This window comes from Rhipicephalus microplus, chromosome 3 (genome assembly GCF_043290135.1).
Source record: "Rhipicephalus microplus isolate Deutch F79 chromosome 3, USDA_Rmic, whole genome shotgun sequence".
NCBI classification, from domain to species: Eukaryota; Metazoa; Arthropoda; class Arachnida; order Ixodida; family Ixodidae; genus Rhipicephalus; species Rhipicephalus microplus.
In genome coordinates, this window is record NC_134702.1 from 49,235,455 (window position 1) to 49,251,141 (window position 15,687).

At 43.8% G+C, this 15,687-nt stretch overlaps 1 protein-coding gene across 4 annotated transcripts in view; it reads right to left on the reverse strand.

Annotated features, from left to right (window-relative positions):
- Tao (Serine/threonine-protein kinase Tao) overlaps positions 1-15,270 on the reverse strand; it is a 39,432-nt gene extending 24,162 nt beyond the window's left edge. The window contains exons 1-10 of one of the 4 annotated variants that reach the window (XM_037426371.2): positions 14,928-15,270; positions 11,956-11,997; positions 9,872-10,138; positions 8,463-8,534; positions 8,260-8,361; positions 7,989-8,034; positions 6,246-6,395; positions 5,809-5,961; positions 3,738-3,831; positions 1,547-1,628 (exon numbers count right to left, since the gene is read on the reverse strand). In XM_037426371.2, coding sequence (XP_037282268.1) covers positions 1,547-1,628; positions 3,738-3,831; positions 5,809-5,961; positions 6,246-6,395; positions 7,989-8,034; positions 8,260-8,361; positions 8,463-8,534; positions 9,872-10,003 — 831 coding nt within the window. In that variant the 5' untranslated portion in view covers positions 10,004-10,138; positions 11,956-11,997; positions 14,928-15,270. The remainder of the gene's footprint in view (positions 1-1,546; positions 1,629-3,737; positions 3,832-5,808; positions 5,962-6,245; positions 6,396-7,988; positions 8,035-8,259; positions 8,362-8,462; positions 8,535-9,871; positions 10,139-11,955; positions 11,998-14,927) is intronic. The other 3 variants (XM_075889452.1, XM_037426373.2, XM_075889453.1) reach the window with 3 other exon arrangements.
- Between the last annotated feature and the right edge of the window lie 417 nt (positions 15,271-15,687).

The following is a 15,687-nucleotide window of genomic DNA, read 5'->3' on the forward strand; positions in this document are numbered from 1 at the left end:
TTGCATAGCCCGCACTTGGAGCAGTTCTGTCGTCACGGGCCGCTGTGCCGCTCGCTGCTCAAGCACATACTCGCCGAGCAGTTCTTCAATTTGCGGAAACCGACTCTGCTGTGGTCTACTGAAGCCTTTGCATGAAGCTTTGCTGTTGACAATCTTCTGCTTTTGTTTCCGCCAGTCCCGCACGCACGTTTCGGGAACTCCGAACGACCGCGATGCGGCCCGATTTCCGTCCGTTTCTGCACACGCGATGACTTTTCCTTTAAAAGCGGCATCGTGGTGCACTCGAGTTTTTGGAGTCGGCCCTTCCATGCCGTCGATGCTAATGCACTACAAGATGACAAACTCCTCAGCACATGTACGAAGTGCTGCACATGGGAAACACATAGGCAGAAATGGCCGACGCGCGATGCCGACGCAAGTAGGGGGCGGCCATTTTGGAAATGCCGATGGCAATAGAATGACCGTACTCATTTTTTTTTTTTTTTTCGTACTCGATTCTAACGCGCATGCGATTTATGAACTCGCTTAACCGGAAAAAAGGTGCACGTTAGATTCGAGTAATTACGGTACTTCCGACATGGTCACAGAACAAATATAGCACCTACAAAGCAGAAATTACATTGAAACAGGCGTTCTAAAGCACGAGAGAGGCACTCGCTCGCGCGTGTCCAACTGCAGTGTTTACTTGCAAAAACATTGTCCAATGTGGCAAGCACCGCACATACATTTCGGATGCTACAAGTGAGGTGGCTCACTTTCCAGGCATTTCTTTGGCGGCAGAGCACAGTGAGGGGTGAAAAAAAAAAAAAGAAGAGGAGAGAAATAGGCCACAGCATAAATACTTGCCCCCGGCTTTCGTATGGCAAACCTTTTTTGATGCCGCTCTCAAGCTGCGTTTATGACTATGTAATAATCCAAGCAGTGCTTTATAATGCAAGAAGCCATAAAAATGCAAGAAGCGACAACTTTTTATGGCACAAAAGTTTGCTGCAACTCTCAACTTGTTGACGCCACAATGTGCCGCAAATGGTCCTTTCGATAACAGCAGAGACTGGCCAACTACCAATGACGATTTCTGCAAGATTGCTGCGGCGCCTTCACAGATTAGCATCAGAAAAGAGCACAAGTGAGGTGGCGGCCGGCAACGAACGTGTCATTATGACTCACCGCCAACAACCCCATCAGACTCATCTGCAAATATCTACTCGACTGCGTGCGCAACTTGAACTGCGCAGAGTGATGGCGGTACAAGCGAGTCATGTTGTCGTTTGCAAGTCTGCCTGGAAAATTGTCACATGCGGATATCGGATAGTGCAGAATATAATATGTAGCTAAAGAAACAACAAAAAGGGTCTCAGAAGGAGCGGTCGAACATCGTCGTTCTAATGGCGATGATGTGTCCGCTTTCAAATGTTTTTACCACTTCTCTATCAATATTACGGCTATTATAGTTAAAAAAAGCTTCTCATGGCACGACTGCCCTTAATAATAATATTGGAGCACCACCAAAACAAGAAACTACATTGCATGTGATGTGCTACCACACCTGTAATAAGTTGACGGCTGTGGGCCTGTCTGCAGGGTTCTTCTGAAGGCAGGAATTTACAAAATGCCTGAAGACGTCCGACCTGAAAAGTTAGCATAACCAGTGTTAATCAAAACAGCCTCACTGCAGTCACACTGCATTTTAAAACTTGCAATTCTCAAATCACTCCACCACAACTACGAGCGAGACAGTGCTGCACAACTAAAGGAGAAACACAGCGCCAGTTTTTATCCCTCTTTTTCTCTTCTAGACAAGCAAGTTTACGAATAGCAGGAAACGCTTCACCAGATTTCATTGGCACAAGCAAAGCTTGTAAAGGACCACTTCTGAACGAGCTTTCACAATTAAAGCCTGACAGCACGCTTCAATTATGCCATCACGGCTGTTGCCGTTGTTATGGTGCTGGCTGCAGCGACTGCCTTCCGATGAGTGTGGAACACATTTAGCATCTAACAAAGCTAATTTCAAGCTTAAGGTTACTGTTTCGACCCACTGAACGTGAGGGCACAAACTAGCAATCTGAGGTAGAAGTTGAACTGATTGCACAGAAGTCTAATTGAGTGCACAGAAGTAATAGGAAGGGTACACAGCAGAATTTCTAGCACCAAGACCAAATAAAAAAAAAATTATATTCAGTGTGAGGTTTACAAATAAGTGCTCTCTAATGCTGAAAGAAAATGATGTTTGTAGGCTTGTACGAATAGGAAATTTCAGGTTCTAAGCGAATTCGCAGCAAATAGTAAATTTGGTCAAATAATTTTGAATGGAATTCAAATAGCATATATATAAATTATTATAAAAAAATTTGTGTATTCGTCATGAACCAACTAAACAGCACAAATTAAAAAAAATTGAAACGAAGCCTGTGCAAATGCCTTTTTTTTCATCAATTGAAGAGAAAACAACTTTGAATTGTAGCAAGATTTCACTTTCCAGAGAATTCAAGTGATAGCCTATAAATATGTTGTGTGTTAAAATTTGCTATACTTGGAGCATATGAGCCGGTATAACATAACTTTGAACTATTTATTTCTAGGGGGCAACATCCCCAGAGAAATAATGTATTAAAAGCCTTTGCTATACGACGCAGCTTTACGCTGAGCTCGCACCTTACGACAGCTTTCCCATTCCGTCCAAAAGAAAAAAAAAAACACCTTTAGACGAATCGAATGTCAACCAAATATTCACGAGTGCAAAATAAACTTACGTTCCCCTAGGTTGACGATTAGAAAAGTATAGAGCAAGACGGGATGTCCCCCTTCTCAGAATGGATAATTTATTCTCCTAGAAGTTCTTGCACTTCCACATATGCCTCAATTGCGTGCATACGTATACGGGGTCGTTGCCTAGTCAAGCAATGCAAACACAGAGTAGCTTCAGCCAGCTGAAAAGGTGATATTTTTTTCCTTTCAATCCGTGAAAACTTTTCCTGGTTGACATGCAGCTGATCTCCTGCCTTGTGCACCCGCAGTCACGGGCTTGCCCACGCATAAGGGCGCGGTGCAGCTGTTTTCACCGTGCAAAATTACTTTCGCTTAACGTCAATATTCATAATAAGAGCAAGACACCGCTGGTGTCACTTAACAAGGCAACAAACTACAATGCGCACAGCTCAGTGATGCACGAAGGCATTCTATGCAAACTCGTGGTCCGTCACCATTATGTGACAGCGATAACACAGTGTCTGATTCTTCTGGCGGAAGCTGTTGACAGCACCGTTTCGGTTTCCTTTTCACGCACAGGCAATGATCCGACTCTATTGGTAGAAAGATGCACATTGGACTAGATCTTTTTTTAAGGTTAAGAAAAAGATATGCTTGCACCTCCTTCAACTAAGTAATGCTGCTATTAGCTGCTACTGGTAAGAATAATTTATTCTACCTTCCTTGCAGAGGCACAATATCACGATGTAGGCTTATTCAGGCAGTCTGTACCCGTTTTTTGGGCAAGGCTGAGTGTTACTTAGTATTTTGATTATACTACGCCTGGATTACACGACAGTTTTGTGTGGTTTCCTGAAAGTCGTATAATGGCGTTCCACTGCACTAAAACCTAGGCACAGACAGTATGCCAAGTTGCAAGTATGAGTACCCATGTTTAGAGAAAACGATGAGGCAATGCTCCACTACCAATGCCACTAGAATTTCTAGCAAGCTTTCAGTGACAGCAAGTGAATGTGAGAAGCACTCACCATTCCCCTCCACTAAGTGTGGGCGAGTCATTCTGGGCGATATGGTACAAGGCACTCATGGCATTCATGTTGAAATAGGGAGGCTTCCGCTCACCTATGGAGAGAGAGACAGATTGTTTGCTATATTACATTTACACTACGTTAACATGTTCTCTACATCTAATGAGAGCAGCCATCTCCATCTGTCTCTCTACACACACCCGTAACTGAACATCCACGAAGAGCTTTTCTCGCAGACATTTTGTCATATTAAAAATGTCCGAAACCAATTTCCCCAGTTATCATCAAATTACCTCACTATCAGGAGCTAATCGCTTCATAAATTGCCTCAGCAGAACAATCAGAAAATTTTGATAACACACCGAAAGTTGTAAGGTGCAGTCCAGAAGGTACCGTTGATTCGAATCTAGGCAAATAGTTTTTTTTTTTTTCCAAATTTCTTCGCATCAAACTTTAGGGTCGGCTTAGACTGGAAGATTTTGAAAAACACACCATTCTTTAATTGAAAAAGTGGTGCACAGCTAGCACCACCTAGATGATATTATAGCTGTTAGTAGCCAAGCCAACATCTGGCTTTAGTAAGCACACATGTGAGGCTGCCATTTTGATCTTTGTGGTGAGTGTTAACGAGCGATTGTCAATTCAAGTCACGCATCGAGTGCTCTGAGTGGCCCCGCCGCGGTGGTCTAGTGGCTAAGGCACTCGGCTGCTGACCCGCAGGTCGCGGGTTCAAATCCCGGCTGCGGCGGCTGCATTTCCGATGGAGGCGGAACTGTCGTAGGCCCGTGTGCTCAGATTTGGGTGCACGTTAAAGAACCCCAGATGGTCGAAATTTCCGGAGCCCTCCAATATGGCGTCTCTCACAATCATATGGTGGTTTGGGGACGTTAAACCCCACAAATCAATCAATCATCATGAGTGGTCTGAGTGTGGGGCAGCTAAATGAAGCCAAACAGGGGCTGCCATTATAATGTCGCTTATGAAAGAAATGTTGACCTAGCCGCGGAGTCGTCGTCCAACCTTCAAGCTGGATGGGACTTCGGGGAGGGCGAAAAAAATGTGCGTCACTGGATGCAGCATGGGACGACAACCCAAGAACACTTTGATTGTGCACTCTTTTTAAGAAGTGCGGCACATCCTCGGCTCTCGATGACACTCAAGATAATGCGCACTCTTTGAAGACAGCGACAAAGAAGTCAGCGGCGGCGACGACTCTGAATGAGTGCGGCATCTTTATGATGCAAACAACTAGAAGCAGCGCCAAAAAAGCGACAAAAAAAACACACACAACAAGACTAGCGGATGTTTCACGAGTTATTTACATCACGAACCAACTCCTTCATTTCGACTTCACGTTCTATAAGTGTTTTCTCACTGTGAACGCTGTCCTCGTTGTTTCGTCTGGTCTACATTTAAGGCAGCCTCCCCCCTCCCCGTTGGGGGCAGTAAATAAGGTATTACCAGAACAACTTTTGAAATTGTCTATTATTATAGAAAAAGGTATTCAACTGAACTTTCACTACGGCTCTAGCGGGTGAGATTCGCTGAGAGAGCATACACTTTACCAATGCCTTGGTTAACAACCATGAATAATCCACCCCCTTGCTATTCACTAAATGCCCAACCTGAAGTAAGGAAGTATTTTATGTTCAAAACAAAAAAAAGCCCTATCTTTTTTTTTAAATTTTCTTCCCATTTTGCTTCGCAAAGAATTCCTGATGGCAGCGCTGCATGCTCCATATTGCACGAAGAACAGAACGTGTGGGTCATGGTCAGTGTCATGCAATGGAGCAATTGTGACGTAGGCGTGCGCACTGACTTTTGCTCTCTCTCAGGTACTACGCTCTCATTGCAAGTAGAGGGTTGCAGCTTTGTTTAAAATTTCGTTCATCTTCCCACCAAACAGGCGCATCATACTTTGCACACGTGATCACCCCTGACCAATGTATAAAATGTACTTGTTCATTTTAACTGCAAGGACCCAGAGAGCCAATGATTGCTTGTAAACACAGCTTTGCAAGCAACCTTTGCAACTTTGAACACACACACACGTGGTTTGTCACGGACATACCCAGTTCAATGCACGTGATCCCCAGGGACCAGACGTCCACCTTCCCGTCATATTGGCCTTCATCCATGGCTAAGATAACCTCGGGTGCCATCCAATACGGCGTGCCCACAAAGGAGTTGGCCGGGCTGATCATGGAAGCCGAGCCAAAGTCCGCTGCAGTGGCACAAAATAAGGCACACAAGCAAACTCAAAGGCTGCAAGGTGACTAGCATGTAAGAATAAACCTATAACACTAAATGGTGTGCATACGAAATAGAAGAGAAAGGAACTGAAGGTAAGCTACAATAGCTTCAATGTTAATAAATAAAAAATAAATTAATATCATCAACTTTTTAAAGAGCGATTGTTCGCTCCAAATTTTTTCAGAAACACCAATTGTCCAATTTTTTCAGAAACACGGAGCCCTCATGGATAGCTACAGGAGTGCATGCCCTTACCAAGCTTGACTGTGCCGTTTTCGGTGAGAAGGATGTTGCCAGCTTTGACGTCTCTATGTATGCGGCCAAGTGAATGCAGGTACTCCAGACCTTGCAAGGCATCCTTGCATATTGCAGAGATCTCCTCCTCCCGCAGAGGCTTTTTGTGAACTGAAAAGAGGCAGGGCAAAAGAAAGGTCAGGCACAAAGCCACGTACTGTGATAGTGCACTCTAAATCATAAAGGTGCAAACATTTGAAACTGAGGCACTAAAACCGAATTGAAGTTAATTTATGGAGTTCTAGGTGTTGAAACCACAGCATGATTATGAGGCATGCAGCAGTGGAGGGGTCTGGAAATTTCAACCACCTGGTGTCCTTCAATGTGAACTCGCATCGAACATAGCAAGAGGTAGAATTCACCTCCATTGAAATGCGATAGTCCCAGTTGCAATCGAATCCACGACAATCCAATCAGCAGCGACCATACCGCTACAGTGGACTTCCAAAATTGAAGTTAAAGGGACACTAAAGTCAAATAACAATTTACATGAGCGTGAGAGCTCAATGCATGACGTCTATAACGGCAATATTATCAACAGCGGTGCCCTACTAACCAAGAAATCAGGCTAAATGTATCACAGGACATGCACCACGAGTGGGACATCTTTGAAATGCCCCCGATGACGTGAGAGCATCTGACTAAGTTAATCGTTAGTAATCAAACTAGCTGCAATATAAAAACAAACCTTCCATGTATTAAGAGATGTAATAAAATGCTGTTTGTCAGTTTCTGCTTGATTTATAGAAAAAAAACTGCCTGACATTACTATGGAAAATGGCGCGAGTTGTTCGAAACCTCCTTTTTTGCCTGGTTAGGCTGGACAGCTGGTGCTATCTAGTGTCTGAACCAAGCAACGAGAAAATTCATTAGTGGGCGTTGTTGCTACTGTGGCTCCCGCTACCTTCGCTCTGCTGCTACTAGTATCGGCGGCGACGATGTTAGGGCGGGCAATGTTGGGCACAGCATCAGTGATGCGATGAAGACCACTTTAAGGCGGGTGATGAACTGTGCTGACCCGATGTGGACCACTAAAAAGTGATTTTCTTTCAAAACCAGCACTATCTTGGCCCAGAGGTAGCACTACGAGGTTTCTGAACTGCTATTTCAACAATCAATGTCGACTTAATACCTGCAAGTGCTCCTTTAAATAACAAGGTTCTACATGCAAATGACATGATATTATCAGCATGCCGCTGTGGGGAACTAGAGTTCATTTTCACCAGCTATTGTTCTTTACATGTACCTTAATCTAACAGCACTGGTGCTCTTGCATTTCACCTCTATGGATTCAGGCCAGGTGATTTGCATCCTCAAGCTTAGCATCCAGGCACCTTGGCCACTAACCTATTGCCACAGCAGGCACTTGATTTACCAATAGCGTTTAGCGTAGAGGTCTAGCAATGAAGACAAAGAAGCGGCAATGTTAGGCCTAGGTGAGTTCTAGCCTGGCACTGTAACTCAATCGTGCCATCTTCGGTGCTTCTGAATATGGCGAAACAAACATCTCGCGAAACGTTTTATGCTGTAGACTAAGTCACAGTGAATGCTGCTGTTCACCTATCGTATATCAAAATATAACTACATACACCTTACAGGGCTTCACTTTTAAACAGTGAGCGTGGACAAGAGCAGTGACAAAAGCGAAGTTAGGCATACCCCAATTCAGAAAAGGATAAACCAGGACGCAACCACAAAACTTACCTTCAATGATATCTGATGCAGATCCGAGACAGTACTCCATAACAAGCTGCAAAGAAAAACAAAGAATTGACATTCCTGCTGGTCCCCCCATAACAACAGGCTTGATTTGCCATAGTCATTTAGCAAACTGACTACAACTGCTGGTAACGAGCTATCGTTGAGGGCTACAGATGCTAGGAAGAAAATCTTCCCAAACAAAAAGCACGGGCTTGGCACTTCACTAAAGACTTGTCAGCAGGAAAGGATGAGTAGATTTTCAGCAAGCACTTACCCAGGCAGTGTGCTCTTTTAAATAACAGCCTTTGTAGTCTATTGTGTTCTTGTGCTTTAACTGGCGCAGGAACCGCACTTCTTTGACAATGTCTTGCCATTTCTGGAAAATAAAATAAAAATCAATAACCGACATGTCAGCAGTTGGCAGGCACAAGAGAAAGGCTACACACTTCAACATAAGGCACTAAATGTAGGTCTCACCTCCGTTGACTGTTTGCCTGTAAATGACATCTTTTTGATGGCCACGACTTCTTTGGTCGTGACGTTCCGGGCCTGAGACAAAGGACAAAACAGCAAAAATAAGCTTTTTATTGGAAATAAACAATAAAGTCTGTAAACATTCTTGGTAGGCCACTAATGATTAACAGGTTGCATAAGCATGAATACAGCCAACTTCTGCACTTTGCACACTAATACAGATACACAACAAAGTACACATACTGAGATCAACAAAGACGCCGGACAAAGAATCGAGCTGAGTATTGCCAATGTCGTATCCGAATATGGTATTAGGTTAGTGTGTGCTGTACTGAGTTACAAATAGAACCTTCTTGGCCTCTATTGTAAATATGTCTACGCTGCCTAGAATAAGGCAAACCATGATGACAGGGCCAATCAGGCTGCAGATGCAGCTACTCTTCGTGCCCTCCTCACCAGCATTTGTACAAAACCAGAACATTTATGCAAGCATCAAGAAAACTAATATCTGCAACACGGCCCTTTACACCATCTAACCAATTTCATGCAGCCTGGTTCAAGCTATAGAGCTTGTGACAACCCTTTGCCACAAAAAGGCTACACATTGTGCTCTACTAATACTTCCGCAAGGCTTGCTTTGAATTCGCAGGACGCAGCAGAGGACAGTCAGTCTCATCATTACTTGTAGACAAACTTAACTTGTAGACTTCAGTGATTTATGTTTTAGGATAACCCATGCAAGAAAGAAAATTAAAGCTGCAGTAAGTGAAGCATACTTTTCATGTTATAGAAGTCACAATGAAGTCTTGCTTCATGCATCTCTTTCAGCGCACACACTTTTGAGGAATGGAGAAATTTTCAAGAAATTACTGAACCCTACTTGGCCTGGTAACTTTGCAAACCACTACATTTGTGCACAACACACTTGTCTTTTAAGCAGCTCCTGGGACATCATACCATAACCCATTTTCAGCGCTTTTAGAACACTGGTGCTTACTATGTACAATCTTCCTCGTTCAAATATCTCGGGGCAAATCTTCAGATAACTGCCAAAGTAATCATCCAGTAAACGACAAAGGCCCACAGGACAACCACACACTAACTGTTTTTCCAACAGATTTTGCTGCAGACTGCACAAACGACACATAAATGACCAAGGAAAGCATTTACAACAACGAACAAGTGTCACCGGAGGTTTAGGATAACGCCGAGCTGATCTAGTTGGTACGTTTTTACGTTAAATGAGTGGGCGTGTGAAGATGGACACAAGAGATAAGTTAAGACACCACAAACACTGACGTTACCGGTGTATAGGCTCTCCTCTTGCATCACTGTTTGCACGCCTGGTCTTTATTATCAGAAGTGATTACTGCCATTTCCAAATAAAGAGCGAAGTCAGAAAACAAACTCACGTAATAGACCGCCCCAAAACTGCCGTGGCCAATCTCACGGAGGTCCACAAAGATCTTGTCGGGATCATCCTTGTCGAACAGCTCGGCCAGCTCGGGGTCCTTGAGGTTCCCGAGGCGCGAGAAGGACGGCATGCTGCTGGGTCCTTCCTCCGAGCAGGAGGGAGGGTGGGGGGCTGGCAGTGCCCACTACCGGGGCTGCAGTCCCCCAGGGGGGCTCCCTACAGGTCGGCGCTCGCAGCCCGTCCTACCCATGGCACTCCTGCCACGCTGCACACACACAGGAAAAAGGCCGATAAACAGACCTCTCCCAAGTACGAATTGTGCATGCCCCTCGGTGGTTAAACTGCAGAACTTGAGGCTCCCCCCCCCCCCCCCCCTCAATACAACGAAAACTTGGGCGAAAAAATGCCACTACGAACACCCTAACAACAAAGAGCATCCTGCACTCCTTTTGCCTTTAGTTTTTTATTCATTTCTATCATGACAGAGAGCTTTAGCATATCTGGTGTTTCAACATACCCAACAGCGTTTGCGAGATACCAGGTTATATGCTGCTGGCGACAGCTTGTGATACAACTACCTACATTGCCTAACAGAGAAGCCTTACCGTTACATGAGCACTCGTGGAAAAAAAAAAAAAACAGTAGAAAAAGGCATGTTTATTGATTGCAAAGCAGACAGACAATGGCACCAGAAGGAAAGCAAAACACGCACTGTTACAGCAGTAATGGGTCTCTGTTCATATGGTTTAATTCTGCCCAGCCATTCGGCACCATCAATCTGGCAGCCATCAACGTTTGTCTCTAGTAAAACAGTAATCTGGAATTGTGGTAAGTTTGTGGACAGGTAACTACGTCTCAACTGGCCAAGCCTCAAGTAGTAGTGGGATTCCTTGATTCCAAGTCAAGCAATGCTTTGCATTTTGGCAGTTTTCTCTGGAGCCTTTTCTTTTTATTTACAAATCATACATCTTGTTTCTGCAACATGCCACATACTGGTCAATGAAGTACTGCCCTGACATGGGAACAAAAGGCTCTATCGGACGTGTTCCCACACAAGCTCTAGTGTGTTTCAACTAAAGTATGAACCAACTAACTTATACTTAGCAACAACTTATCTTGAACCGGAGAGAAGGCTACGCAGGCGGGCCTTCGGCACATTCGTGTTGCTCCACAAGCAGTATGGCACCTTACGACCGATTTTGGTTTTGCTCACTCACATTATTAACACATTTAGAAAATAAAATACACAAAAAATTTTAATGAAAGAAACATTTACATGTTTCGGTGTACATTTGACTGCCATATTACGAGTACATTTTACTTGGTTTGCGGCCACACACTGACTCGCTGCATTTTACAAATGGATGTGCTGAAATGGTGGTGCTGTCTCAAAAATGCCGTAAAAACGAAGGCATTCTTGCAAAGTGACTAATGACTGTTTTACCTACAGCTTCCTGCAACTGTACGAGTGTGACAAATAAAGCAGCATTTATTCAGCAAGGCCTATGGGAAAATCATTGGTAAACTTAAGTACTATTTTTTGGCACTGTAGAATGCATGCACATAGGTTCTGTAGCTTCCGCAGTGCTGTCAAGAAAATCTGCCGCTGGATACAGCACATAGTGACACAACATTAGCAAAAAGAAAGACAAACTTGAAGCTTAATAATAAATCTATGCCAGACCACCTTTGCCCAATCTAGGAGTACTAAAACCAACTTGGTACGCCTACGCATACTTTTATGAAGCATTCCCCCTCCCCCCCCCCCCCCTTTTCTTTTTCCACCTATGCTTGCATGCCATTTTTAAATCCTTATGAAAGTTGCACTCTTGATAAAGAGGTTTTCTCAATTTTGTAGAGCACAAATTTCTCTTTAGCCCAACATAACAGCATCCTGCTTAATTGATAAATATGGCTGCTGCACGTTTGTCAAAGAAGATCGCTTTGCTTATGCAATAATATTTCATGACGTGTAGTCACTAAGGCATCTAATTTTTATGCCAGCTCACATCTTGGGGCAAAAAAAAAAATTCACTGGCAAAAAAACGTCTTGCGCAAAATGTTAGAATATACAATACTCACTCTACATATCTCAGCATAATTTTCAAGTGGAAGTAAGTACAACTGAAAGGCAATAATAATAAAAAAAGACATCAGTGCCCGTGGCATTCGATGCAAATTGTCTAAAGCAATAAATGCAGAGTAACAAATAGCACTAGTAATGAAGTGCCTTTTTTTTTTTTTCAGTTTGTTTCTGAATCAAACATTAACAGGGTGGCCAAACTTCAGCTCTATTGTTTCTCTACACCTATCCGTCTACCCTCGTTCACGAAATTCAGATATCACCACAGTACGCTGTGCAGGATATTTGAAATTTACAACACACAGGTCTGTAAAAGGGCTCACTATGAAGTGAAGCCCATGGTGAACAATTCTGTCTGTATATACCCTCCCATAATAAAGGAGTTTCAAATAATGTGTAGATCAGTTCAGCTTTGCTATTGTGAGAATAAGAAGTGTTTCAAAACATGCAGTTCTCTTCACGGCACACATGCATACCACTGCAAATGAAACGAGGGAACTCAAAACATTACACCATGAGTACATAGCATTGGCTATACTTCCCCACACACATGCATAGTAGGGGCCGATCCAACAGCTACACTTCTCTACAACGGTGAGAGACACGGTCAGGGGAGCTAAAAGCAGCTCACAGAAGCTCGGGTGAAGCAGTGTGCGAGAGATAAGCCTCACTGAAGTGAAGAACTGCCTAAAAACAGTGCAAATAATTAAATATCCCACACCACATTGGTTGATCTTGATTTTATTTTTATTTTATGCATTTTACCCCTTTCTGTATACTCCTCCCTATACTGAACCCTCCCATCCTAGTACATTCAATAAAGTGAAACTGAAAGGAACTCTGCCCGAGAAACACCAAATAATCCCACAACCCCACTTTTCAGCTTTCATCAATGAAAAATCATGGCCTCATAATCCATATGTTTCATGCTTGTAAATTGCAACTACGTAGCTGACAGGTCTTGTACGGCAGGAACACAGAGTGCCCGAGAAGAATGGACACAAAGGAAACAAAAAAAAAGAGTAACGGATGACAAAGTTCCTACGCAAAAGTTAGACAATGTTTTGAGAAGTCTCTTCAGACAGTTAATCTAAATGAATTTCGACTTTTGTGCAGTGCTTTTTCTAAAACATCTATGGGGTTTCACAGTTATGGTAAGGCATCACACTTGGCAAAGCCACACTACGTGACAAGAGAGAGCTAAAAAGAGCTATATCCACGCGATTCACTGTGCAAATGGGGCACTTTTTGAAGCATAAAAGTTGTTGTTCCCGTGAAACAGCAGCGGGTATCAGTTATAAATAAAAAAGGCCCTCTTTCCCCACCAGGCAAAATACTTCCAGCAAAACAACCTCGAATTTAGGATGTTTCATTTGCTTAACTTGCACATCGAAGTTTGCCTACAAGCTTACACTCAACTGTTGCTTGAATGATGCAGAAATAATCAAATAGCAATAATTATGCTCCCACAGAAATTCAATTCTTGAAGGTCGCTAGAATAATTGAAATGTGCAAACAGTGTAATGTCAAGTCCTTCATGATAAAAACACGTTCAACAAGACATTGACCCCAGACTTCCAGAAAGCCTGACAGCCACATGCGGTGTGTGTGAAAAAAATGCGACTGTCACTTGAACGTGACCTGTAAAACCAGCACACTCCCATACAGAGCCTCAAAACTTTATGAACGCCCTGTTTTTTTAAGTACGCGAGTAAGCAATCACTACACGAAGTACACATTTTAAATTTCGATCATTGCGAAACTCGTGACAAGACATTCGATGTCGGTGAACAAACCGGCCAATCCTGGCCTTCCGTGAACACAATTACGAGTTTCTCAAACACTATCAGGGTTGTCTCGCACAGTGATTAAAGGACGTTTCGTTTGTACCCGCTTGTGACAGACAGGCAGCAGTGCTGTTTGTGGAAAAAAAAAAAAGTTTCTCTTGTTTTAGTCACCTGCCCGCACAGCCGTTGTTTGAAATATGGAGCTTCGAGCACTTCCCTACGTAACTGTGGCTGGAAAAGGTCACCACCCTTCAACAAGGGGCTTGATTGAAGCACTGTAAACTCAACACCGTCGACGGTGACGGCAGCGCCGACGACTGCAAGAGCGTCTTGGAATACGAGAGACGTTATTCCCACGCAGAAAACATAAGCGCGCCGTTTTTTTTCCAGTTCTGATAGCCAGGTACGAATCGAATAATCAAAACAGAACGAAAAGAAGCACGCGGATGCGTCAGAGGCAAAGCATCTTTGACAGGTTCACTGCGGAAACGCGATTGCCCTGCTGGCGTCTCGGGTGTTTTCTCGCGACGCTGCTCCCAACTTCGACGACCGTCCGAAACATTCGGAAGTCCGGAAGAAGTCAGCGATCCCGCGAATAATTACATTTGTCGAAAATTAAGCTTCGGACTACTCAGAGTTCCTTAGGCAGGACGGGAATGCAGAAAGACAGGCGTTGCGGCTTCGTCGACGCCGCTTGGAAGCGCTAATAAAACGACTCCGAATGCACCTTCTCATAAACAAACGGGGCACAGCACGATCGAAAGTCATTTGAAACACGCTTTTACGCTTTCGTTTGACAGTCCACAACGCCGGCGCCCCTAACACAGGCGCATTTGACACGCCAGGCGGTTGTCGAGAATGAATCATGACGAAAAAACGAAATTATCGGCGAGATTTCGACAGACCACTTTCGATCGAGACGTCTTCGACGGCCGACGATTCGCCTTGAATCTCTTCCGACGGGCATTCACGAAACGGTGCAGTTGGAGGGACAGTTCGAAACGCAAGAAAACTCACGGTGCGACGCCGTGTCTACACAAGTTCGCAAACGAAAATGTAGCCGATGCCCGCCCAAGTGCATTTAAGCCTAGGCAGTGCATTGAACCGCACAAAAGTCGCCGCAAGGAGACTTTAAACCGATGAGGACCGCGATCTGGGTTGAGACACGCTTAGAGGGTACTCACAATTGCTTGGCGTCGTTTTTCTTCCGAAATGGACGGCTTCTTGTCCAGTTTATTCACCGCAATAGACGCCCTTCCGACCCCAACACAGATCAAAAATGGCGTACTGTTGACATGCGCACTTCGACACTTCAGAAAGAAAAGCTGGATGCACCCCGTACACGACGAAGGAAGCGTTGAACTTCACACGGGAACTCACTTGAGGTTTTCTCGGTTGCGAATTCGGCTTAACATTCTTAACGCGGCGCTGGAAACTCCGGCAAAAAGAAAACACTCAAGCTGCGCCGAACTGAAGACATATGTAAAATTCCATTGGCTGCCGAAGCTTTCAAAGAAATCGGTGTTCGGCGAGACAACGAACCGCTTTGATAAATTAATAACCACACGAAACAAAAAATTACGTAGATTGCATAGCGGTAACGAATAAAATGTACATCTTTACCCACAATAAGAGTGATTGTTTACTTTCGTTCCCGTTCTCGATCCAAGAAAAATAATGTTTATATATTCATTATAAATAAAAAACATTTTGAACCGCATATTTTTATTACTTACAGCGTCTACGTAGTGTAAATGCTACCAAGTTTACTATTTGCAGTAAGAAAAGGTTTATTGCAATGGTTGTCATGATTGGTCATGATGGCGCCCTTGTTCTGCGCGATTGCTGGTCAAATGCGTAGGCGCAAAATTTGAAACTTTTGTTATGCTATCCGCTTGCTGTCGGTTCTTTTCGCGTAATGGCAATCTAGATATATTATTACTA